This window comes from Antedon bifida, chromosome 5 (assembly GCF_963402885.1).
Source record: "Antedon bifida chromosome 5, ecAntBifi1.1, whole genome shotgun sequence".
Classification (NCBI taxonomy): Eukaryota; Metazoa; Echinodermata; class Crinoidea; order Comatulida; family Antedonidae; genus Antedon; species Antedon bifida.
Window position 1 is genome coordinate 15,776,083 of NC_136230.1, and position 27,905 is coordinate 15,803,987.

Below are 27,905 nucleotides of genomic sequence, written 5' to 3' on the forward strand. Positions count from 1 at the left end.
GTGTCGACACGAACAAACGAACAGATATGGAACGCCAAGAGTGCATCATTAAAACTGCATTCGACTCGATTAGCACACGAAATATCATAAACATGGCAACCCAGGTCAAAACGGCCCCCTTTTCAGCGGCGGGTAAGGTTTGACCGTATACAATGCATATGTGAAATGTAAAGCTTTCTTATGGCCCTCCCCATGCACATGTTCGCAACACGCTGCTTGGTAGGCCTATAGTGTTCGTTATATGAAGAAGATGTAATTATACGTCCATGGTTTAAACATGTAATGTATAATATTTATTTCCTTTGAATTTCTTTTTAATATGTTTGTCGAAATACCAATGACCAACCAATGACCAATCCACTGAGCAAACCTTACCCGCCGCTGAAAAAGGGGCCGTTTTGACCTGGTTTGCCATGTTTATGATATTTCGTGTGCTAATCGAGTCGAATGCAGTTTTAATGATGCACTCTTGGCGTTCCATATCTGTTCGTTTCAGTATCAAATGGCGATATTTCTGTATTTTTTCAATCAATTGCTTGCTTGCGAGTATTATATAAGGTATAGTTTAAAGATCTTTGGCTATGTTCGGCTTCGGGATGTTATACCACACTTAGGCCTAACGCCTAGGCTAGGGTATAGGGGTCGTCGGTTTCGTGTTATGGGTCGTCCAATTCTAGGTCGTCCAATTCGAGGTCGCCCGGGTCGTTGGGGTCGTCCAATTCGAGGTCGTCGCTTTCTACACACCCCCTAGGCCAGTCTACTTCTAACTAAGGACAAGGTCACATTTTTTTATTAGTTTATCAGGCAAACCATTTATCACATAACAATGAAAAATGCAAAACACTTTCTTTTCTGAGATTTGTTTAAAACATGAAACCATAGAATTGATTGTAAGTTATTTATTAATATTATTTACAACATTTTCAAATATTTCCATAACTTTTCTATAGCCAGAATCATTTTTCCAGGACCATCAAGGTCCTGGAAAACACAAAATGAATTTCAGTGTCACAGCATTGATATCACAAGGATGACAGGGTAAAAAAAAAGTAGAGTAGAATGCAATAAGATATAAAAATTAACTTAACTTAGGATTTATCGCTGTTTGGAAATAAATAAATTCGTTTGAGGTTGGACTATCGGATCGTCATCAACAATTATATCAAACGCATAGGAAGGCCCCATATACTATACTAGGCCTATCCAAGATATTTTGACCATGGTCCGATTTCTATTGTTAAAACATTTCATTTGATGAATGCCAACAAATTAAATATAATTTTTTTTTTTAATGTATTAATAAAATTTAATAAATATAATAAAATATTCAAATAAAATAATTTAAAAAATAAGAATTAAAAAAATATAAAAATAAAATATAATAAAATATTAAAAAAATTATTTATGGTTCTCACTTATATTTCATGCTTAGAAACTGTTTTGTACTGTAGTTTTTAATGCATTAAAAACCTGTTTGATATCATTTTTATGATTTTTTGTGTATTTGACCTTGACTATCAATGCGCCAACATGTGATATTTGACTTTGGAGAAAATAAAAACAAAACAAAAAACCCCTCCCTCATCACTTTTTCTGCATGGATAGGCTGATGTAATACATTTTTTATGGGGCCTAAGATGGAAATATGTCAGAGAGACAACATTTGATTGCAGTTTGATGTGTTAAAACAAATCTATAATTCTCCAGTGTTTGATTATCTTTACAGATTCTGACATTTCTGGAGATACAGCTGTAATAGTAACACAGTTCCACACAGTCAACGGTAGGCATGATCACAATACATTACATTTACAATTTAGTCATTACATGCACCAGATAAACTGTAAACACAAATTATTTTAATAATTATTTCAATTATAATTAATATAAACTACCAAGATTAACTTTGTTTAAGACTTATAATCATAGATTAATTTATTAAATTAGATTACTGTAATTGCATTTATATATTTATTATGGAGTTAGTTCACATTACATAGTAATTTATTATTTTATCAATATAAGGCATCCGCCTACATACTAATTTTTATAATTAATAATAATAATAATTTGTTTTCACTTGTGCCAAGACAAGTAACCTTTTTAACCTTAATTAATATAATTTTGGTACATAAAACAAAACATTGTTTTATATCAATAATACGAACTACAGTACTAGCTTTCTGATTGATTAGGATTTCAAATCACAAATAAATTTATTGATTTAAATTAGAGTACTGTAATTACATTTATTTATGCTAGGCAGCCTATTGATTACATTTTTTTTATAGAGTTAGTTCACATTACATAGTAATTTATCATTTATCAATATATCACAGGCTTAAGAAACTTTTATTTAATTTTTTCACTTCACTTTGACAAATTCACTTGTCCCGAATACATGTTAGTGCGTATTTCATTATTATCCTTACCTAGTATTTTTAATAGTATAATTTTGGTAAAACAAAAAATTGTAGGTCTACAGTACTCTGTATGTGTATGCATCGTGCTGCCCCTGTATAATAATTGAAATAATAATCTTGTTATAGCAAACAATATTACAGTATGGCCATGCCAATGTTCTACGATTGTACAATGTGCAGATTTGGTACTGACAATTTCAATTCTTTTACAAACCATGTAATTAGGGTTCATAAGAATGATCCAAGATTCAAAGTCTATTGTGATTACGAAAATTGTGGCTTTAGTAGTAAAAGTTGGGCTAGTTACAAAGTACATGTTTGTAAATACCATAGAGAAGTTGTCATGGACAATGATGAACTTGATCCTGTGGATATGGATATTGATAATCATGAAGCTTTGCTTGACCCAGATATTAATGTTGACACAGAGAAAGAAAACAAGATGTTGTTTGCGTCCTATGCCCTTCATCTTGAGACTGGTCTTAGGTTAAGTGAAAAGGCGGTCAATGTAGTAGTAGAAAACACTCAACATCTTATTTCTCACCATCTAAGAATTCAGAAGCGTGAAATTGTAGGTCTCCTTCAAGAACATGGTGTTGACATAGGTATTCTAAATGGTCTTTCAAATGAAGTAGGCATATCAGATTTTCTTACATCGTTTAAAAGGAATTCCTTTTTCAAATCCCACTGCAATTTGATTGAACCAGAAGAAGTAATTTTAGGCCGTAGAAATGTTAACAAAAATGGGCATGTTAGCATTGTTTGTGATAAAGGATACATTGTTCCACTTAGGAACCTCCTGCAGTCTCTCATCAATATGCCACAGGTATGGAACAGTATTGAAAATCCTCACAGCAGCATGAATAGCTTAATGTTTGATATTTGTGATGGCAATTATTTGAAGGAACATCCATTATTTAGTGTCCATAAGAAGGCCCTTCAGTTAGTGCTGTATACTGATGAACTTGAAATAGTCAATCCATTAGGCACTCATATTAAGAAACATAAAATCACTGCATTCTATCTCATGCTTCTCAATATCCCACCAGAAGATCGGTCCCGTCTGTCATCCATATACTTGCTTTCATTGGCTAAGTCGCAACATCTACGGCGACATGGTGTTGACAGAATATTTTCCAACTTCATAGAAACAATCAATCAGCTGTCTTCAACTGGGATTGAATTTGACATTGGTGGTGAAAGGAAGAACATCAAAGGTGGTTTGGTTGCTGTTGTAGCAGATACTCCAGCTGCCAATCTACTTGGTGGATTTAAAGAAGGGGTTGGGTTTGCCTTAAAGTCATGTCGAACATGTCATGCTTCACGAGATGAATTGCCTCATTTGCTATCATGTACACAGTGTCAACCCAGAACATTACAGGATCATTTGCATAAATGTGACTTATTATTCGATCAACAGCTAACCAAAAAAGCACGTGCAGAATGGAGCAAACGGTGGGGCATTACTCAAAAGAGTATTTTGTTACAGATCAACAATTTTGATGTATGCAAGTGCTTACTACATGACCCCATGCATGCAAAATTATTTAAATGGGCATAATCAGCTTGATTGTAAGAATTACACAAGTTCTTAAATGTGTACATCAATGCACTATAGGTATCTACCTGTCCAGCTGGTTAATTTACATTTACATAGGCAGATGTATTGTGTGTAGCTATGGTAAATTAATTGAACCGCTCCTCTGGGACACAACTATTCGTGGGATATCCAGGGGTAGTTTTTTTGCAAACAGGTAATACAATAATGATGTCCCTTTAATGAATCCCATGAGTGCATGCCCCCTGAATATCTATAAACAGGGATTCAAATCTATTTAATATTAAACCTAACACTGGCCTTTTTAATCTTGATTGATTAAAATGATTGCATTTATTTACTAACCGGAGTCAACAGAACAATATTAATTTAAGTATGTGCAACTATGCAACAAAATATTGTGCATTCCATCATTGTTTTATGATTTTTGCTATTTTTTTAGATTATGGATGAGTTTTGCTCAATCATTAACCTATCAAACCCATCAGAGGCAAGAGAAATGATAGAAAAAAGAACAAACAACCTGTTCAAGATAGTACGACAGCTTGCTAACATTTCAGAAGAGGTATTGTAGAGTGCTGTTTATTGTTTACGTAATCTAATTGCCCATTGCTATTTCAATCCTCAGTTAGGTTGTGATGGGTGGATTTCTTTAGTGTGAGGATAATTATTCATTTTAAGGAGATTAGCTATGGACAGCTCTCTTTTTTCAGTCTATGCGTTACGAGGAGCTTGTAACACAGCAAAACTTGTTGGCTGATTCGGTCAACATGGGAAGAACTTGTAACTACTCACAGCAGCTTTGAACTCGTAGTAAACGAGTTCAGAGCTGCTAGGAGCATTACCTGAATCGTCCTACGAGGTTCATCGAGCTACGCGAGACTTAGGTTGAACAAATCTTGGATTGATAACTGGTAATCTCTTCTTTTAATTGGTGCTTAATTTGTATTACTTTATTTTATTTTGAGGGAGCTGAGGATGATTCGATTAGACTACTAGACATCCTGAAGAAGAAGGTTGCCGTTGTCAAAGGGAAAGGTACCAGATCCAAGACCGTCATGACAATGTTGGAAGTAGGTGATTAGTTAACATATTGATTATGTATACTTTGATTTTCATTTGAAGGTTAATATTTTAGAAATTAAATTACACCTTTGAAATCAGAAAGTCATTTTATTTAGAGGCAACAGACAGATAAATATACTTTTATCAGAAACTTGTTCATAGATACACTGTATAACGATGTGGTTATGAAAGCATGTGGCACAACGGTAAGGATTTGGGCTTCCAATCGAGAGGTCGGGAGTTTGAACCCGAGTTAGTACCACTTGTTTGTGTCCTTGGGCAAGGCACTTTATCTGCAATTGCTTCTCCCCACCCAGGAGTAGTAGTGGGAACCAAATAAAATAACTGAAAATGAAAACAATATACATTTCCTAATATTTCAGGTAGAGGAAATAGGTATCAGATGATGTTCTGGCTAAGAAGCTTCACGTGAAAGACAAAAGTCCTCTTGCCCTACGCATTGTGTGTATGGACGGCAGTACAAAGATGATATTTATTGTTGGTGAAGGGCAGTTTATAAACTGTCAGAGTGTGAACGCTAAAGATGCATTGATTCAGCTGCTGGGAGCGTACTACATTTTCCATTTGAATTACCCTGCCATTTATGGTCAATTGCTAGGCTTCCTACAACAACAGATACTGGAACAGCCTTATCCCTTTTTCAAGGGCACACTGTTCCAAACATTCTCTACCAAAGTAAAAAATGCAAAGCAATGATCGCATTTACAAGATCTGAAACAGTGACAAAAATGATTGCTTTTTTCATTTTTGTGTTTATTACAGATTCTATTTTACTTTAACACCATGCTGTTTACTTTTTAACACCATTCTGTATATAAACATGTTTTAGCATTAATAAAGTGTTATCCACTCATAAACGTGTATATGTGTTAATTCTTTTAACGCCTGAACGTGTTAATAATTTGGATCTTTAACACTTAAACGTGTTAATAATTTTTACATTAACACTTAAACGTGTTTATTAAGTGTTATCCGAAACGTGTTAATTTTAGCGTTTAAACATTAACACTACTTTTTACAGTGTACGAACCCCTCTTGCTAAGTTATCCTCGTTAACGCCCACCCTGTAACTAAAATGAAATACACATACTCTATGACCCGTAAAAAAATGTGTATATTGTGACTCTATTCTGTGTCATACAAAATTAAGAGCGAATAACCAATAAGTAAAGGGTATTATTCTATTCTGTTCCGTTTATTCAGTAAGGCCTAAATTTCACTCAGATGTGTTACTTTTCACTATGATCACACGATTACGAAATCAGCAACAGTTGACCACATACGAATGACAATCGGTTCTTTTTAGAATTATAACATTAATTGACTTAAACGGCCACCAACTGTCAGTACTCAGTTTAATAAAAGTCCAAGTCACACGCTTGTACAGAGAACTTGACATGAACAATTTTACAAATACAATATCATTTCACTATAAATCTTTGATATGTAAATAAACAACACTGGATGTGTTTACAATTGTCATGTCACGGCAATACGATTGAGTTTCATAGGAAACAAAGTTGTAGAGATTATAAGTTTCTGAAATATACTGTTTCTGTGCTGCTGCTGTGTTATCTGAGAAAGTTTATAATCTAATCACATTATGTGTTCAATAATCTCAACACAAATACCAATTGAAATGCCTTTTAAATATGTCTACTATAACCTTTTCCATCTCTTCTGAAAATTGTTTTCAATACAATCAATTGTCTGTTGTAGATACAAACAATGAAAACGCATATCCATCATTACTGACAAGTAAGTTATCAGGGATAGTTATTGCTTCAGGTTTATGTGCGTACTTCATTTCCATCACATTGAACCCGTACGTTCTATCACTTAAACTATTAAGATTACACACCTGTTCATGTGCGCCATATTATTGCTCATATATTTTATACCAAAAAAGAAATGTTGCAAGCACGGTTAATGTATTGATTCAACATTACTTTGTTTACCAATTGGGGTTGCATATTCATGTGAAGTGATAATTGTTTTAATAAGGTCAACACTCGGGAAACCAAATTTTCAGATGTATCTCTGTATGCAATATTCTGCTACCATTAGCATAAACTGTATTGTCAACTTTATTCTTGGTTCTTAATAACAACAGAAACAGGGGCTAAATTTGAACCAGAACACTGGGGTGGTAACCCCATTTCATCACAAAAGATGCCCTGGGTTCTTTATAATCCCGTTTAAAACTAGTTGTGGCGCCATGATATTCGCGACAGGGGGATATGCGAGCGAAGCGAGCATCACTTGGCTGATGGCCTGGGGGGACCGCCAAGGGGCCCGCGCCTCAGTATGGGTGAATCCCTCGGAAGCATAGTACAGGAAAACTATGAAATATGGTTGACAAAATTGCAACAGAATTTATTTCACCACAATGCATTTCTATAATATAAATCCAGGTAGGGGAAATAGGTTTTTTTAAACAAAATGGCCGCCAATGTCGAAAATGCCTAAAAAAGGACAAAAAAACATAAATAGTAGATCTAATTACCACTTTATAGCGGTTTTTACAATGATTTTTATATTTCTTTACAGTTTCGAAGATCTGAACTACAATATACACATTATTTTAAGTGCTGTTAATTAGAAAATGGCCGCAAAACAAATGTTTAAGTATCTAGATATATCCCTATTGTTATAATATATAAAACGCAGTCCTTCCTATGCTTAATGCATAGGATTACGGTGTCTAATAATAAATCAGTTCATTTACATTTGTACTGTTATAACAATATATTACAACATTGGTGTTGCCAGTGGGGAGGGGTATAGGGATGGGAGATCATATGGGAAGGGTGAGGGAGTCTGTTCGGCCCCCCATCCCCTCTCCCCAATTGGCTATTTTCGGGAGTATATGTAGACAATATGATGATAGTTCCTAATATAAAACAATACCCCATTGAGTGCTGTTTCAAGGATTTTCATTTTTAAAAGTGACTAAAACTACCCTTTACTGGTATAATATTGTTGGAACTTCTGGGTGCATTCCCATTGATGGCCCAGCCAATTGATGCTAGCTGCGCTCTCCCCCCCCCCCCCCAATCGGGAAAATCCTTGCGGCATTACTGGACTACAATCTATTACCGTATTTATTCGGATAAACACTACATTTAGAAAAATCGAATAAACGCCTCCCCCCCCCCCCGCCCCCATAAGACATCATTTTGAATAACCTACACCACCGCACCCCCTCCCCGCCCCCATCGGACATCATTTTGAATTAATTTCGTCGAATGTACGCCCCGCCACATGCATATTATACATAATATTGTGTTTTAACACATCTCTATTTGTAATAGAATTCAGTGAATGACATGATGGTGTTGTATTTGTTCATATCTAAAGGGTGTATTTATTTGATTATACATGTTACCACATTACACCCACAAAAATAAACGCCTCTCCGAATAAACTCCTCACGACGATTACACGCCCCCACTACCCTCCTTAAAAATCAACCACCAAGGACATTTATTCAAATTCGGTAATTTCACTTTCATCTTGTCAGTATCTCATCCCCCATCTATTGGTGGGGAATTGAGCATGTGCTGATGCCGTGGCATTCTTATAACAGTGGGAAAGCCACTTCGCGTTTTGACCGTTAAATCGTGTAAAATCGACTTACTTCCGCATTGACGATTTTGAAGCGCCACCTATCGTTGAAAACTGAAACCACGATTTTTCGTCGCCTAGCAAATAAGTGCTGTTTTATTTTAAGCTCTCATGAATATTTAAGAACCGCCCAACATTACCTATTATGGTAAAAGCATTTCCTAATAAGTATAATTGGATAACCAATCGGTTTCCTTTAAAAAAACCGAAGCTAATACAATACATTCGGCGACTGAAGTCGGGACTCGTGAAATTTATAAATGTGGTACGATTTGACTACTGTTTTGTTGTTCATTTTCTGAATAGTCGGAGGTGCGTCCCAACAAATTAAAAAAATTATAATCAATTGTTTTATCAAGAATAATATTAGTTTAATCGAGTATGATATATTTCTATCCTGTTCAAAATTTGTTGGTGTATTCTCAGGCCTCGAAAGGTAGGTACATTTTCTAGCTGTGAGCGTGGTTCCGGCAACGCGAGACACGTGTGTCAGTATAGGCGATAGCGAGATGTGTGTTGTACTGTGTTGATACTGATTCTATAGTCGTTAAGTTGTACTGATTACGAGTATCATTGGTCCTGGCCGGCCTAGCCTGGTGATCTGATCCCCACCAAAAATACTTTTTTTCAATCAGTATTAATATTATTATTTTATTTTTCATTTATTATTTGATTTATTAGGCTCAATAGATGCCTAGCTAGGCTACTAGTAGGCCTAGGCCTAGATTTATATAAATAATAATAGTAAATACTGTAATTTAAATAATATAATAAAATACAGCCCCCATTTTACTTTTTAGGCCATCATATAATAATTATATATACAACCAGACATTAACATTTTTATTTAATAATATTTATTATTTTTTCTGACACTTTCAGGAATCGTTGATGATGCAGAGTTCTTCGTCTTTGTGACTTCAAATTGAGAGTGAAGTGGATAAAAAGATGACACCGGTACCTACCGACATTGTCACTCATAGTTACCCAAACTATAATTTAATAATTTAAAACAAAATGTTGAATTACAAATATATGTATGTTGCAGAGGATTTAGATGAATTACAATACAAATGTTTTATGTTGAATGCAAACCTACTACACTATACTCTGTAAATTATGTTATTATTGTCATGTGGTAGACCTTAAAAATTAAATATTTATTGTATGTTAGGCCTATATTATATTTTATTAATACTGTATTACTATTAGTTTGTATTATACAGTCTAGTACTAGGCTAGTTTGTACATGTTTTTACCAAAAAAAATGAATAAATAATTTGTTATTCAATCTAATTGCTTGTTTGTTCATCAATAACAAAACAATTGTAAGCAAGTATATAACAGTTCTTGTTAGCCGCTTATTTCAGGTCATATTATTAATATTAGCTAGGCTCGACGCGCCCGATCACAACGTCACTAAGTGACTTTCCGCCCCTGGAACAATCGCTCGCTAAATAGGGCTAGGCCTCGGACTCGTATAAAAGCTATTATAATAGTTATGATAAATATTCCTCAAATAAAATGTATATTGTGATAAATAAACAAGTAATAATATACGTTGTATTGGAATGTATTTATTTATATGAATTCTTATACGCGGACAATTATAAACATCGCGTATATCGTTCGCTATAAATAAATTCATAAATACGATGACGATGTGTTTACAAAATGGCGGTTTCGCTAGTTTTCGATGGAACAAATAGAGGTACCTTTAGTTTGAATAGTCGGAGCTGCATCCCAACCACCGAATTTTGTATCTTAATATCGTATTCTGTAGATTATTAATTTTTCTAACAGGGATTTTAAATTCAGGACTGTTCAATTTTTCTAAATATTTTATTTTAACGATTTTCTAGGGTACAATTTCGGAAAATAGACATTGGTTGATTTTGCCGTTAAATTACAGATTATCGTTTTCTTCAAATACATTTAATTTTACATGACAATATATTAAAACCATTTATGAATTTATTTCACTAACAATATTTTTCCGATAATCAGCTAAATTTACAAATATTGTGTTTTTCCAACACCCTAAAATTTAGCAATTTTGAACTAAATTAGAAAAGTAGGGCGCCCTCTCCGAGTCGAAATTTGACACGATTTGTCGACTGGCTTTCCCACTGATAAAATAGTGGAGCAGCAGTCCAAACCATATTTTCTGCAACTGCAATTCATTTTACTACAACCTTATTTACAGGTACATCTAATCAACTTTAGTAGTTTCTCTGGTGCTGGTAGTAAATTTGTCATCAATACTTTCCATCCCTAGTCTGTGGGTTGAAGAGTATTTCCTATCCACTGTTATACCTGGTAATAAAGACTCACGAAATGAATTTTTGCAGCAAGGGAATAGATTTGCTTTTTGCAACTTTCTCAAAGAAAAGTAGGCTGTCTAAAGTCTCCATTGACTTCCCTCCATATATAGCTACCAATGCCAAATTCCTGATGCAATGTTTTGTTTTTTTTTGGAAACTGTTTGGTTTACAGAATTTGACATACAACTCCAACTGTGATGTGATGATTTTTAAGACCAACGCCTTTTCCTAAACCAAATTTACTTCGGCCCATAATTATAGCCATTAAACACAAGAGTTTACTTTGCCTTCACATAACATAACAAACATACATGGTACATAATAAATGTCTTGAAATGTTGCTGTTTCGGGCCAAGAGGTTTGATGTAGCAGTGCTCCCCCATTGATAACATACAGTGGGCAGTGAGATGAAGGTTTCTGAGTAGTCTAGCAGTGTGTATGGAGTCAATGGAGTAAAAGAGGGCTGCAGGAAAAGTACAAGGTTCTTTTTCAACAAATGATGCATTGTGTATGACTGTCTCACATAGCCATCAATGATGAAATAGTATATGTGAGGGAATGTGCACTGCTTCTCTATTGATGAATATGGTTGATTTTGACCCATGTGTAATAATATGTTCTTTCCTCTTAAATTAATATTCTGTCACGGTTGCTTCATTCATTGATTTAATACCGTATGTTCTCGATGGGGGAGCACTGTGAATGCATGTAAAGTCTTTCCTTGGTGTGAAGCTCTGTAAAAATTAATTTGCTTTTTATACATGGAATCCAGGGATGTGATGCTACATCCCATCTATTTGGGTAAAAGAAAAGGTGTTAGTCTTAAAAAGTCATAACACCTGGGCAGTAGTATGCTTACAAACTCTGTAAAACCAAACGTCTCCAAAAAAAAGAAACCATCGCATCAGAGGAATTGGCATTGGTAGCGCTATATGGAGGAATACGTTCTGGGAGAAAGTAGCAAAAAGCAAAACAGCACTTGAAATAAAGTCTATTCCCCCCAACAACAAATGCTGCAAAATGTCATTCCCTGCGTGTATATTACCATGATACAGCAGTGGATAGAAAATACTCTTCAACCCACAGACTGGAGGATGGAAAGTTACAAATGACGTGATGTGTCCATTGATGACAAATTTACCACCAGTTACCACTGTTTGTGACGAATACCACGGCATCAGCACATGCTTAATTCCTACCTATAGACAGAGGACTGGACAATGAAAATGAATGGATTAATAGATTGTAAGATTGTATAATTCTATTGTAAATGAACTGTTTTATTAGACACCGTAGTCCTGCATTGTAATGCATAGGACTACGTTGTCTATTATTATAATCGTGGTGATATCTTAATACTTAAATGTGTGTTTTTGCTGCTAAATAGCACTTAAATTAATATGTATATTGCAGTTTAAATGTTTGACACTAAAGAAATATAAAAAGCATTATAAAAACTGCTATCAAGTGGTAATTAGATATACAATATATGTTGTTTGTTAATTTTTAGACATTTTTCACCATTGGCGGCCATTTTGTTTAAAAAAACCTATTTTCCCTACTTGGATTTTTCTAGACTTTTAGTATGTTCATATAGGGACCTTATAGAAATGCATTGTGGTGAAAAAAATTCTGTTGCAATTTTTTCAACCTTTTACTGATTCTGAGCATATCTTTCCTGTACTACAATGTTCTAGCGTTATTTGAGGCCGTTTTAATCAGATTTAGAAGAGGAAACTTTTGTCACTTTTTATGGTACATGTAAATAAAATACTGTGGGCAAAATATATTGCACGAGGTCCGATGGTATGCGTGACTGTGTTTAAATAAATGCTTTCAATTTAAAAATGTTTTTATTTAAAGTTCAGTATAAGTCTATATTTATCGGCTAAATTTTATCATAGAACATTTATACGAACCGCGAACGTATGATGTACCCCCACGCACAGTGGGCAAGAATCAACATTGTGCCTAACGTCCAAAATGGTAAATGTGACAATCCAAACTTGTTAATATTGTGTTAGGAGAAGATATCTTAAATTACATAACTCCACTAATAATTTTATATTTGGTAAATTTTAATAGTGTCTTGTAACCATGGAAAATGTGAGAAATCATACAATTTCACTTAAAAAGAGCAAAAAAACAACAGTTTTGATAAAAAAAAATTTATTTATTTTATTAACCATAATTATTTGGCAGTAAAAATAAAATGTTAATTATTGCTGTTTTGGCCCTGTAGACGGTCCATACTGCGTAGAGTAGATGCGCAGAATTAGTCACGGTACAACAACAGGTTGTATTATGGAAGTTATCTGTAAGTTTTATTTAATAAGTCATTATACTTATGTTGCATATCAATTTTACCCGATGAGGCCATTGTAGATGATTTTAAGGTTGTGAAATAGTGATTACATTTGCATCTTGATGCAGAATATCATAATACAGAGTGTGATTTGGTCATAGATTATCGGGTAGCCTAGTAGAGTGGCGCCTGCGGCCTAGCTGTGTATTTTTCGGTAACATACCGCTACTTCTCAAAATAATATTTGTTTACAAGTTAGTTTCGTTAATGTTTGTAATCGATGTTAGTGATGATTACATAGGCCTAAGGTTGAAATTAAACTAGTTAATTAGTTGATAGTCGCCGGTGCTCGTTCCGCTTGAGCGAGTTTGGGTATATAGACGATGCGTTCCATTTACGTACACGGAAATAGTCTGTGATGTTATGGTGTTGTGTTAACAAACACAGTGAACGGTATATTAAGTTAATTATGGATGTTATTTTTTTTCTTATGTGACAGGGATACAGTATATCTGATATTCTATCTCGAGATTAAGATGTCTATGAGTTCTGTGAGGGCAGATGTCCACTAGTCTGTAAGTTGGCTGTCTGCTGAGGAATATTGTTACTTTATTGTATGATTTATCAGACTTAAAATTATAATGCCTTGGATTATTTATGCACTGAAATGTATGATGTCATATTGATAATATGCATTGAGTTTGATATGATTGATGTTAATGAAGTATAATAGTTGTTTTTTCACTTGTTATGATTTGCAGTTTCACTCGTTGGTATGGTAATTGGAATAATAAATTGCTGTAGACGTATAGTTCGTTTGTTTGCCTGCCACGAGTTTACCTAACTGGATAGAGGGCACCGTTTGTACCCTTTAGACCAGTACAATTGCTTTATTTTGGGGTTAAAGGTCACCAAATACCAAAAAATCGTATTTTAAAAATAAAACCATTAATATAGATTTGATTCACGGCAATTCTAGAAAAAATAACAGCGAATTTATCAAAACTGTTGACCGCGTTGCAACTGAACATTTTCTCCGACGTTAATTGGTTATATCTGGTAATCGCGTTTAAAAAACACGTAATCCATACCCACAACGCAGTTCAAGTTATGGAAGGCCGATGAGAGTTCGTTTGTTTACATCATATCGCTGCCTAAAACTCTTACATGTAGGATTAAAAATTGAACTCTGACGTAAAGCTATATTATTTGTAAAATAAACATCTAGGCCTATTACAGTACCACATACAACAGAACAATGATGTATTAATAAGGGCACGTCGGCGAAAAAATCGTTTCGCTGTTGGTTCTTCTACTCTAGGGCCTACTGGGCTATACCCAGCAAACACATAACGTTTATCTAACGTTAGTGTTTGGTTATTGTTTGGTTAGGTTAACTACGAACATTCAAATAACGTTTAAATAACGTTCGCTCAAAAAATGTGTTTGTTTGACATTATTCTAACGTTGAGGGAACGTTTTATAGTAACGTTCAAATGCGACATTAATCAAACGTGTGTTATAAACATTTGTCTAACGTTCAAAGAACGTTCACACCAACGTTTAAATATAACTGGTACAAAACGTTTTTAATAACGTTGATCGAACGTTGAACAAACTTTTAGAATAACGTTCAAATGTAACGTTCAAGAAACTTTCCTAACAACGTTCATTTAACGTTAGAAGAACATTCGCAATAACGTTAACATGTAACATTTACAAAACGTTGTTAATAACTTTTATCTAACGTTAAAAAAACGTTTTCAATAACGTTGAAATCAAACCATTACACCACTTGTTGAAAACATTCTCCTAACGTTTCAAGAACGTTCGAAATAATGTTGTAGTCAAACCATTACACAACTTATTAATAACGTGTTGCGAACGTTAGACGAACATTCGATAAACGTTCATATTACGTTTAAATGGAGCATTTTGAAAACTTTTTTCTAACGTTACAAACACGTTTGCAATAATGTTGTAATCAAACCATTACACAACTTTTTAATAACGTGTTGCGAACGTTGAACGAACATTCGACAAACGTACAAATTACGTTTAAATGGAGCGTTTTGAAAACATTTGTCTAACGTTACAAGAACGTTCGCAATAACACTGCAATCAAACCATTATACAACTTGTTAATAACGTGTTGCGAACGTTAGACAAACATTCATATTAGGACTTACATTTAAATGGAGCATTTTGAAAACATTTTTCTAACGTTACAAGAACGTTCGAAATAATGTTGCAATCAAACCATTACACAACTTGTTAAACGTGTTGCGAACGTTAGACGAACATTCGACGAACATTCATATTAAGTTTAAATTGAGCATTTTGAAAACATTCTCCTAACGTTTCAAGAACGTTCGCAATAATGTTGCAATCAAACCATTACACAACATGTTAATAACGTGTTGCGAACGTTAGACGAACTTTTGTCGAACGTTCATGTTACGTGTAAATGGAGAATTTTGAAAACATTTTAAACACGTTACAAGAATGTTTACAATCACTTTCTAATGAAACATTGACATAACTTTGTAGATAACATTTTTTTAACGTTACAAGAACGTTCGCAATAATAATTGCAATCAAAACCATTACACAACTTGTTAATAACGTGTTGCGAGCGTTAATCGACGAACCTTCATATTACGTACTTAAATAGAGCATTTTGAAAACTTTTTTCTAACGGAAATGTTGCAGTAATGTTGCATTTAAATCATTACACAACCTTTTAATAACGTGTTGCGAACGTTAAAAGAACATTCGAGGAACCTTCATAATACGTTTAAATGGAGCATTTTAAAAACATTTTTCTAACGTTACAAGAACGTTTGCAATAATGTTGCAATCAAACCATTACACAACTTTTTAATAACGTGTTGCGAAAGAACATTCGAGGAACGTACACATTACGTTTAAATAAAGCATTTTGTAAATATAAATCTATAATGTTTGCAATCAACACGTTGTTTCAGCCCGTTTTACGCACTAAGTAGGGAGGGAGTTTTATCACGTGGCTGAATCGCTGATGTTGCAAATTTATCTATGCAGTACTGTATAGAATAGCTCAGAGCCATAATTGAATATAATTATGGTTCTGGAATAGCTTTATGAAAAGCGCCCTCTCTAGTTTCATTTATTAATTAATAAAGTGGTAATCAGATTTGTATTCGGGCCCAAAAATATAAATGATTTACATAGATTTAAATATCATGTGAACTTATGTTTGCCCTTTAAATTTCATGAAGATGTGGCAAAAAAGAGATATTTTGGATTTTATTTTAAAAAAAGGAGACATCATAATATTGCCTAAGTTGTTGATCACTTAAAAATTAATAGAATATAAATGATTTTATTAAATTGTTATTTCGTCATTGTTCACTACAACAAGGAATCATAAAGAACACGCCGCAGAATAGGATATCAACCTGTTATATTGGCGGTTTTTATTGCTGTTGGTTGTGAACTAAATAATCTATATTTTGATTTTATTTTCATTTGACCTACAAGCTCGCCATCGATTATCCAGGTTTCCATAACAACTGTTACACTTTGAGGTATCTGTGGTGGGTAAATAGGAAAGTTCATAGCCTGGGTTATAGGAGGAATGTGAAATTAGATATTATATGAGTCAGATCTGTGTAGTTAGTATACACAGTATTGCGATTTAAGTAAACAGTTATGTTATACTGTAATTACTAAAAGCATTTTGTATTGGAATTCTGTGTACAGGGGCCGGATTTATTTTTGTATACTACTGTATATTTTATAAATAATTGACGCGTCACACCTTTACGTACCCATGTACATCATTTGATCATGAAATACGTGCGAGAGTACCATTTCCAGCCATAGGGGCATCATTTGACAAAATGTAGGTGGGCCTGTGGCTCAAATACTTGGTGTCTCCTACACCCCCCCCCCCCCATATTTCCAAATTCTGGATCTGCCCCTGGTGTATCATCTATGTTGTAGCGGAAATTGAGAACCTGGGTTAAATAAAATACGCTTCTCAATATTACGTTATATAGCGAGTCTCCTTGAACAAGATTCAGTCGATAATATGTAATATTTAGACGTTTTAGTGGGGGTCTCTGTTTTCGAGAAAATCTCGAAAACAGAGATCCCCTATAACGTAATATTGAGACGTTTTATAATGGGGGTCTGGTCTCTGTTTTCGAGGTCTCTGTTTTCAAGACACCCTACCAGTGTTGTTCAGCTGTTTGAAATTCAATAAAATCTTTTTGGTAATAATAATATTCAATAACACACACGTTTTTTTTAATATACTTATTTTCTTCAAATAAACAGTTCACCGTGTTTTTAACACTTTGCTATAATGAATGATGGAAAGGTCTTGTTTTTAAAATCTATATTTGAGTTGGGTTAAATTATAACTTTCCATACCTCTCTGTTTCTTTTTACTTTATACACTACTGTATCTTTGAGTCAAGTCGATCGTTTAATTTGCATGGAATTCTCATTGAAATTTTGTGTATATCTGAAAGGTCACAAAACTGTCCCAGAAGACAGAACAATGGTACCACATAAATGGTGAACTAGCAAATTGATTTCAATTATGCTTAATTCAAACACAAACTCTTTGAACATAGGTAATGCGATTATCAATGCATTTAATTTAAATATTAATCTCATATTAAATTAAAAAACTTGCCTTGATTGTTTTGTGTGGATATAACACATTCAATTAAGGTGCTTACCCCAACCCGGGTTAGAAATTTCAGAAATGCATTACTGTAGTTATTATTATTCTTAGGATAGCTGGTAACCCCATCATTCATACTAGAGACGTGTAAACCGACACTTGACCGATTCTGGTTCTTTTCAAAGTGTTTAAAAGTAGTATGACCACTCACTTCGTCTTATGTTACGACGTATAACAAAAATATAGGCCTATACAGTATATATATACTGTATAACTGTATATATAATAAAAAAACTTTTAAACATATTATTATTAAGTAATATTTCATGTTGATGACATTGTAAGCCTTATTCAGCATTATTGCGCTTAAGTTTAAATACTATGACTAGACTATCCTACCATCTTTGTTAGTATATTTTATATGTGAAACTTTAGTTTCTAAAGATACAATATAGTTTTTAAAATAACCGGCTCAGCTACAGTGATTAGGTTCACTTAGGGTGACCCTGGTCTCCCAAATTTGTATATGTATATACTGAAATAGACCGAATAAATAATGAAACTGTATAATATAAACTGTAATCATTAACTATCATAACTGGACGTACGATTCTGTTTCTTTATATTAATGAATTGATGGAGTTGACCTTATTCTATACATTTAAGACGAGTTACCATGGAAATTAACGACTACCTTCTTGTAATGATCGGTACAAGTTGGGAGTCTAGCAAGCCGCACCATATTATGTTCAATAAGAACGTATTCTTCAGAATTTAGAAATAAACTAAGCATAATTACACCATACAAATTAATTCGGAGGATTTAATTTAAGGGACATTTCATGCTTCAGTTTACCAATAGGCCCCCTCAATAGGCCTAACGAGACTCATTTGCTTAAAATACATTGACAACTTATTCGTTGTCAGCTGTCCTGTCTTCCTTTTTTCAATTTGCATTCTCAAACTCAGGATTTGGAAAGTGAAGTGAGTTTTATTTAGAAATATGGGTCTCTCAGCCGGCTATTTTGTAGTCAAACGGCCATAAAAACTGTAATTCTTGTGCCTTTCCCATCTTTATACTAATATGGTCCCGTGCAATCGTTATTGATGAAGTAATAGCAGGGGGTAGTTTATTTACACATTAATTACATTATACAAAACACAACAAAATAAGAACATATAGGATTACATTTTGAAATTAAAGATTGTATCTAAAGGGCGGAAATAAATGTGATAACATATTAGGTGAAATACAAAATATGAATGAATAAATGTAGCTATATAATATAAAACACAGTTAAGCAGAAAATTATGATAGTTGGTAATAAAATTGTAATCAGAAAGAACAAAACAAACATATATATCGGTCAATACTGTTTTGTCTTTAAATGGTTTTTAATTTAAGATCTGTTTGCCAATGCGTTAATATTGACCTATACTTTAAATTCCATTCTACAAGGTTGATTTATATAAGTTACCATGGTAATTAACGACGTACCCTCTTGTAATAGGATATAGTACTGTACAAGTTGCAGAGTAGAACTCGGGTTAAGTATTATGTACATCGGCCGTGTATTATACTTTTTAAATGTTAACATTCAAATTTTTAAATACAATACAATCGTTTGTGTTTAATAACGCTCTTTAATGAGTGTATGACTATGACTATGTTTTATTTTATAATTATACTTATTTTGATTACACAATTTAATGAAAAAGTGAAAAATACACTGTTCTAAGAACCAATGTTTGTTAATTAAAGGAGATGAGCTACACTGATGACTATACTTATGTAATTGTATTCATCCTAATTTAGATAAACAATTTTGCTTTATAGAATTCGATTGTTTGTTGAGTGTAGTTAAATACTTTGATCAATATTATTTCCTTCATTAGACATTTAGCAGATTTTAAAGTAAATATGCAATGATATGTTGTTTCCTGTTGTTGTATTCATTAATGCGAATTGCCAAATGCATGGGGGAATTACAATTAATTCCTTTAATCTTTGCATTATCTCCTGATATAGTGTAGTTAGTTTATACCTCCATGGTTTAAACTACACACATGATGTATAATAGCTATTCCAAATCCACTATAAAATACTATTTATAATGCGATGTAAATGGCGAATGTAATATGAAATTATGGAAATTTTAATTCACGACTGCTTTGATATCACTCTTTACTAATATACCAAAATGAACAATAATTGATCTTTTGATTGAGAAAATTTAATTAGCAGCCAACGTTTCACCAATGAAAATTACTGTCAAACCCAAGAAAATATCATAAGCGCGCCTACTTTTATTTATTTGTATTATTTATATGTACTACACAAATGTTATAATGTAAAAAAAAAATACTAGTGTCAAGTTTTTTTTTAAATTAACTTAGTTTAAAAATGTTGTAAATGTAGTTTAGAACCATATGAAAAATTAAAAATGTCCAAATCAACTAAAATTCTAGAAAATTGCCCAATTTTTATACTAAAGATAAGTAAATACATATACAATTATTGTACCAAATTTGAACAAAATTGAAGTTGGTTAAGTATTTTTCCGCGATGGTTTTTGAATGATGTTTTTACAGTTTTATTTATCCAAATCTACTAAAAATATAAGACACGTACCATTTCAATACACAACTATATTTAAAGTCATTGTAGGTGATCTGTGTGCTAATATTTTAACGGTAAATGTACTGTAAGAAAGAGAATTTAAGAAAGAAAGACTTTGAGTTGTGACATAAGAATTTAAAAAATATTATTTCGAGGAACTTCAACAATATCATTCCCTTTAAAAAAAAATCTTAGATAGAAGCGTCGCTTCTGGCTGGACAGTTACACAAAAACCAGCCAATCACAGCTACAGTGGGTGATTAAAATATAAACTGATGTGACCTCATAGCTGTGTGACCTACTGTACATTATTTCTGCTGTTTCCATGAGAGAAAGATCGAAGTTAATAATCATCTAGAGTATTCATATCTATTAGTATTATTAAGAATTTACACAATACGATATATTTTTGGTGAGTTACCCTTTTTTTTACATTTACTTTTAAAGCATATGTAGTATTTAGTTGTAATTATTTATTGGTTATTATTAGTTTAGGGTTTGATAATATGTATAATATTTTTTTTTTAATTATTGTTATATTTTAAAATATTGTGTTACTATGTTATTGTACTGCATTATTACAGTACTGATTATTACAAAATAAATAAATAAATATTTCTCATAACTTTAATTGTAAACTATAAATTAATATTAAGCAACACATTATATTTATCATAATCAGCTAGGGTATTGGGTCTTTATTTCTTTAAATATAGCCTATAAACAAAATAATAATTTTACCTTTTTAAATTTTATACCATTGTACTGTAAAATAATTCTTTTTTATAATTTTATAGGGTTCATATTGCTGATATACTTCACCTTAAAGGTAATTATTATACAAATAATGAATGTTTATGAGTGTAATGGTACAAATAATGGCACGAGGTGAATGATGAAAGGTTATATTTCAACGAGGCGATGAGCCGAGTTGAAATATAACCTTTCATCATTCACCAAGTGCCATTATTTGTACCATTACACGAATAAAAAACATTCATTATTTGTTTTATATAACATCTAAATAAATTCCTGTCATTTGAATCAAATAAGGTAGCCCTAGCCAAGACCTACTACATTTCATTCACAATCACATTGCTTAAAAACATTAAAAATTTATTTTTAATAATTTTATATTAAATGTTATATTTATGGATTTTATAAACACACCTACTTTTGTGTTAATTATGTCAATAAACGACCAAACAATTCTAGGCCTAGCAAGTCTAAAACGCCTAGGCTAGGCCTAGCCTAATAGTAATACTAGCATGGCCTAGTAGTAGCCTAGCTTGGCTGAAAAGCAAAACTTCGACAGACAATTGGAACTTATCTAGGCTAATTATGGTTTTTCCAACAATTCCACGTCTTGTAGGGATGTCCCCATTAATTAATCAAAATCCTAAAAACGATCTAAAGCTAATTTAAATGTCTTTTTAAATGAAATAAGTACATATATATATGTCCAAATCATACACAAAAACCTTCTGCCCGCGGTGGTGTTTACAAACGAAACTGAGACCAGACGACAGGTGGCGCTGTTGTATTTCACAGTACAGAGCTAACATTATAATTTGTATACAGTACTAGATTTTTTTTCATCCGCGAAACGTTTTTTTTTTCGTACACAAAATAAAAATGTTGAAAAGAGAAACGAAACTGAGGCCAGACGACAGGTGGTGCTGTTGTATTTCACAGTACAGAGCCATATTACAGTATATCTAAAATTTAGGGTAATTCGTATACTAGATTTTTTTTCATCCGCGAAACATTTTTTTTTTCGTACACAAAAATGTTTTAAAAAGTACTATTAAACGATCGTTTAATAGTGCGTACTATTGCACGCCATGTGACCCACATTCGTCCAATCAAATGAAAGGAATTTATTTAGGTGTTATATAATAAAGTTTATAAAACATGCGTTTGTTTAACATTTTTAAACATTACAATCCTATATATTGCACTGATTTAGGGCTAGTGTGGCTCGAAAGCTCCGCTAATTTTTTCTGGCTGTTTTAATTATAATATTGTTTTGTTTTAGTTTTCTGCTTATTTTATTTTGCATCTCTTTTAAGATCCTTAAGCTACGTACCAACATAACTATTTAAATAATAAAGTTATGGATAAATTCGACTTAATTTGAGTTAAAAAGTTTTTATATACACCTGTTAACAAATTTTAATTGATGCAATAAGTATTATATAAGAATTATGTAATATTTATATTATATATAATAATAGTTATATTATAATATTATATATAATAATGTATTATTTAAATTAATATTAGTTATGTCGGTATCAAAAAAAGCGTATAGTAGAAAATGGATGGCAGCTAACCGAGCTTTGAAACGAATGCGACATGATAACAACGTGACTTCGAATGATGATGATGCTGATAATGATTACACTACTGTTAATGATAAATCCAACGAAATAGACCAAGATAAAGCATTACCATTTAATGATAACGTTCATGAACAGCCATATGATCAAGCTCGGTCTGTTAATGATTTTGCCCCAGAATTACCACCATATGAACTTGAGCATAGAAGTGAAAGTGAATCGGAGGAAAGCAATATCGACCAATATGACTTGAATGAAATCATTGATCGGGATATTTTAATAATATCAGAATCGGAAAGTGAATCGGATTCTGAACAAAACATTGAAGATCAGTTTGCTGATAATTTGGCCAGTTGGATAAACGAATATCAAGTAAAACATAATGCTACAGATGATTTGTTGAAACTGCTTCAGCAGTCGGGTCACCCTTCGTTACCTAGAACTACCCGCACTTTACTTCGAACACCTAGACATATTGAGTTATCAGAAATATCTGGCATGCAGTACATTAATTTTGGACTAAAAGAGCAGCTATTATCTGTATTTGATAAGTATTCACAGACTGTAAAAGCAAAAGTACAAACTATTAAATTATCATTTAATATCGATGGAATTCCTCTGCACAAAAGCTCAAACAAGTCTCTCTGGCCTGTTCTATGTGCGATCATGAACATGGGAGTTGTTCTTGTATTTCCAGTAATACTGACGTATGGCAATTCAAAGCCAACTAACTTAGAATTTCTTAAAGAAATAATACAGGACTTAAATGGTCTAATATCAAACGGTTTCACATTTCACATATCAAATACTGAGAAAACTATTCCAGTACATGTACAATGCATTGTCTGTGATGCACCAGCAAGGGCTTTTGTGAAAGCAGTAAAATCTTACTCCGGGTACTACGGTTGTGACAAATGCAACCAAAAGGGTGTTTGGCTAGGACGAGTAACTTATCAAAATGTAAAAACGTTTAACTGCAGAACAGACGAGGCTTTTCGAAGTCAATCTAATGAGGGCCATCATCTTCTTTCTAAAAGCGATGGAAATCGACGAATATCACCCTTCTGTGATTTGCCCATAGACATGGTGAGGTGCTTCCCTGTTGACTATATGCACCAGTCCTGTTTGGGAGTCATGCGACGACTGATTCTTTTATGGACAAGAGGCAAAGTGGGAATCAGGATGTCCGCAGGGGAGAGAGAACGTGTAAGCATAAAACTGGTATCCCTTCAAAAATATATTCCTAAATGTTTCGCTCGAAAGCCACGTAGTCTCCTTGAAGTGGATAGATGGAAGGCAACCGAATTCCGGCAATTCCTTTTATACACTGGAAAAATTTGCATGAAAGGCATTTTAAAGAAAGAGTTTTTTGATCACTTTTTGGTTCTAAGCGTTGCAACGTGCATTCTCATAGCACCTACATTGGCCGAAACACATAATGAATATGCTCACCAGTTGATGCTTCACTTTAATGAACAGGGCCGTGTATTGTATGGAGATGAATTTTTGGTTTACAACGTTCACAGTATGGTACATTTGGCAGAAGAGGCTAGACAATTTGGAAGTCTCGATAATTGTTCTGCTTTTCCCTTTGAAAACTACCTGCAACACTTAAAAAAGTTAGTACGCTCAGGCAAAAATCCCGTGGTTCAAATTGCCAAACGGATTACAGAAGGCTCAGAAAGTAAAATAATCGACATGTCAATCTGTCAGAAAATTTCAACTGCTAAGCCAAATAATGCTTTCATATTATCCGACTCATCATGTGCAGAAATCGTATCAAAAAGACATAATGAAGATGATGATAATCAATATTTGTGTCGCGTATATAAACAAAGTGAAGCCGAGTTTGCCTCTCCCTGTGATTCACGAATTATTGGCGTATACAGAGTACGTAATCGAAATAGTATAATGAAGATGGTCCCAGAAACAATCCTAAAAAAACAGGCTATAAAAATCACATTTTCAGACAAAGAAGAAGCTGTGTTTATGGCTATTTTTCATAAACTTTAACATTAAAAAAACAACAATACGTAACAATTATACTTAAATTCAAGAATGCTCAACATGGTATGTGAGTAATTAGATATTAGTAATCAATGCCGCAAAAATGTATTACATTTGCAATTATATTTCTAAGCAACATACAACTTAATAACTTGTTCAATAAAGTTTCTTTAGTCATAATCAAGCACTAATGAATTTGTTTTTACACAGATGCCGCAATTTGTTGTCGTAATTTTCGACGAGGAAGAAGCCGTCGATATCGTTTCAGAGAGATGGCTTTTAAAAAAGAACAATGTATGTATATAATACATGTACTTGTATTTAGCTCTACTTAAATATTTCATAAGTTCGTTCTTTTTTAAAACAATTTGTTTCAAAATGTTCATTTGTCCGATATATTTTCAGAAATGTTACTGCTACTGGCCTAGGAAAAATGTTGCCTTTAAAGCAAAGAGACATGAACTACCAGATACCGATAACTGGGCATTACACGAAGTCAGAGTTGTGAAATATACTGGTATGTTATCTCATTTCGCATGACATAACAATAATAATAGATTAATATAGCGCTATTTCATAAGAGAGAACGCTTCAAGTGTTAAATTGTTATTAACTGGACACCTATACTACTCCACAGATTTATATGAGAAAGCGAGGGAATACCGTGACAAAGCTAAGGAAGATTCAGTAGTGGAAAGCAATTCAGATGATGAAGAAATTGGAAAACGCGTGACAACTGCGCCTAAACGCTTCATAGAAACAGAGAGTGAGGGTGAGTATCAGTCATAATAACATCTTTCTCAAGTTTTGGTTTGGTTTGTGCAAAGTCAGTGTGAATGTCTAAATGGATATTTCAAAGTGTATGAACTTGTTTCAAATATATATTTTATAACATCTATATGTGTTTGTTATTTTCAGATGATTTTTCAGACGATGGAGTCCAGGTTGTTCGAAAAAAACAGGCCAAGAGGACTCTAACGAGCACGCCCGTTCTTCCAAGGCCACCAGAGTTTTGTAAGTTCTATTCGACGTCTATGAATGAAAACATTTATGGTAATCTCTTATCCCTATGCTTACAATATAGGACATTTTATTCTTTTTAAAATGAAGACAACCAACCTACCAACTATTATGTAAAATATTATGTTTAATTTTGTAGCTTTTAGGAGACAAGACAGAGAAGCACATACGAGTACAGAAGTGTCTTCACCTCCAACTTCTCCTCCTCCTCCTCCTCCTCATTCAAAGACATCACAGTCCTACAAATCGATTTTCTCTAGGAATGAAAACACTGATGACAGTAAGTGTATTTTAATATCTGTGTGTTTAATATTTTCAACGTGCGAGTTTTTGGAGCTGATGGACAGAAAGAGCACCAGACGGAGGGGAGTAGCATGGTAGTATATCTACTAAAATCACCAGCGCATTTGGCTTTTCTGCATTATCCGCATATAAATGTGAAACTATTAAAACGATTATTACAGTATTAATAATACCTAACCATACTAATAAATTATGCTTGTCACAAAGGAAATCAAGGCAAATCGAATTAAAAAATTGAACCAACGTGTAAACTTCTAACAAAATAACTGTACATTCTGTTTTGTTTTATTTTTTAGGTTTTAAAATCAATGTCTTAATGAAACTGGACACTATAATAAAAAATCAGAATGAACAGCTTCAAATAATGAAGAATCAAGCAATTCGAAAAGGTGCATTAGAAGATGCAGAAATTGAAGATGTTGTGCCTCAACCACTAGAAAGCAAAGAAGAATTGTACTCGCTTGATGAAAAATTGAAAGATGCGGCATTTAGGAAGAACATGGTAAATCTTAAAAATTCTATTTGTACCGTATGTTATAGTGTAAATTTATTTCCTAATGTGATCCCATTATATACTCATATTGAGGTTATAGAAATACAAGGAGGTCGCGAACAAGCAGGAATACGGTTTAAAACAAATGTATTGTAACAGAGTTTTTACAATTACTATAAACACAATGTATTGTGTTTATTCTTATAATTAGGTCTGTGCAGCATTCAAACTATCTAGATTAAAATCATTATATAACCGTGTTTTCTATTTAAAGCTAAGTAATGTAATGTTTTTATTTTTTCTCTTCAGATCAAGTATCTTAGCATAATTGGGGGGTCAACTGTCAAAGACACAGTTAGACTTCTGCTAAGAAAAATAGGTTCCAATAAGTTATGGTCCGAATTTAGTATGTACGGACGAAAAGGGAAGGACAGTTTTAAAAAAAGACATATGTGCCGAGTAATTATAAGTAAGTACCATTGTTTAGGTATAATTAAACCTATATCTGTCAAAAATGAAGCGAGGTCGGCTCCTAGCGAAGTCGGCTAAAATAGTGGCAGCTAAACCGTAGAAAACCATAGGTTTCCTTACTGCTCTTCATGTGTTCCAACTAGTTGGTCAAAATACTTACGCTCTCTCATGACTTTACACATTAAAAAACGTAGTACATTCCTTATAAAGAGTATGAGAGCGTCTCTCTGTGTATTACTGTCCAGTTCACAACCAGAATGACCCCACCTGAAACAAGTCTAAGGGAGGGCCATGGCCGAATACTACCTACTAAAACTGCAGATTATTTTAATAACATTTATTTTAATTACTTTTACAAATTAATATAGGAACCTGTCTTGTCGTCCATCAGAAAGCTAAAGAGAAACAAATCGAGGAGGAAATCGGAACTATTTTAAAATATGCTCCACATCGACCAGGTGGATCAAAGTGGAAGGTAAGAATGGTTAACAATGAATTTAAAAATGTATCTTTTCCCTTTAATATTTATCTAAATCTAAAATCAGCAAAAAGAGCCAATTAATTTTGCATGGGGCGTCCACAACCATATTTGTATATGACGTCATTGTCATGAAAACGCGATTAAATCGTAGTATTAACAATTTTGTC

At 33.2% G+C, this 27,905-nt stretch overlaps 1 protein-coding gene and 1 long non-coding RNA gene across 2 annotated transcripts; both read left to right on the forward strand.

Annotated features, from left to right (window-relative positions):
* Positions 1–1,641: 1,641 nt before the first annotated feature.
* On the forward strand, positions 1,642–5,885 carry LOC144842712 (uncharacterized). Its single transcript, XR_013612144.1, has 4 exons — positions 1,642–1,783; positions 4,424–4,546; positions 4,950–5,054; positions 5,430–5,885. It is a non-coding gene; the product is annotated as an uncharacterized LOC144842712 (long non-coding RNA).
* Positions 5,886–25,021: 19,136 nt separating this feature from the next.
* On the forward strand, positions 25,022–27,819 carry LOC144842405 (uncharacterized). The gene is made up of 9 exons (XM_078698862.1): positions 25,022–25,033; positions 25,181–25,264; positions 25,376–25,487; positions 25,608–25,742; positions 25,889–25,984; positions 26,130–26,270; positions 26,590–26,795; positions 27,096–27,255; positions 27,626–27,819. Exons 1-9 carry the CDS (start codon positions 25,022–25,024, stop codon positions 27,817–27,819), a joined length of 1,140 nt encoding a protein of 379 aa, XP_078554988.1.
* The last annotated feature ends 86 nt before the right edge of the window (positions 27,820–27,905 follow it).

What these genes read in the sequence shown, in the direction of transcription:
- LOC144842405 (XM_078698862.1), top strand. An exon ending in GGCTTTTAAAAAAGAACAAT is followed by an intron (nt 25,265 to 25,375) that starts GTATGTATATAA and finishes ATATATTTTCAG; the next exon opens with AAATGTTACTGCTACTGGCC. An exon ending in GAATGAAAACACTGATGACA is followed by an intron (nt 26,271 to 26,589) that starts GTAAGTGTATTT and finishes TTTATTTTTTAG; the next exon opens with GTTTTAAAATCAATGTCTTA.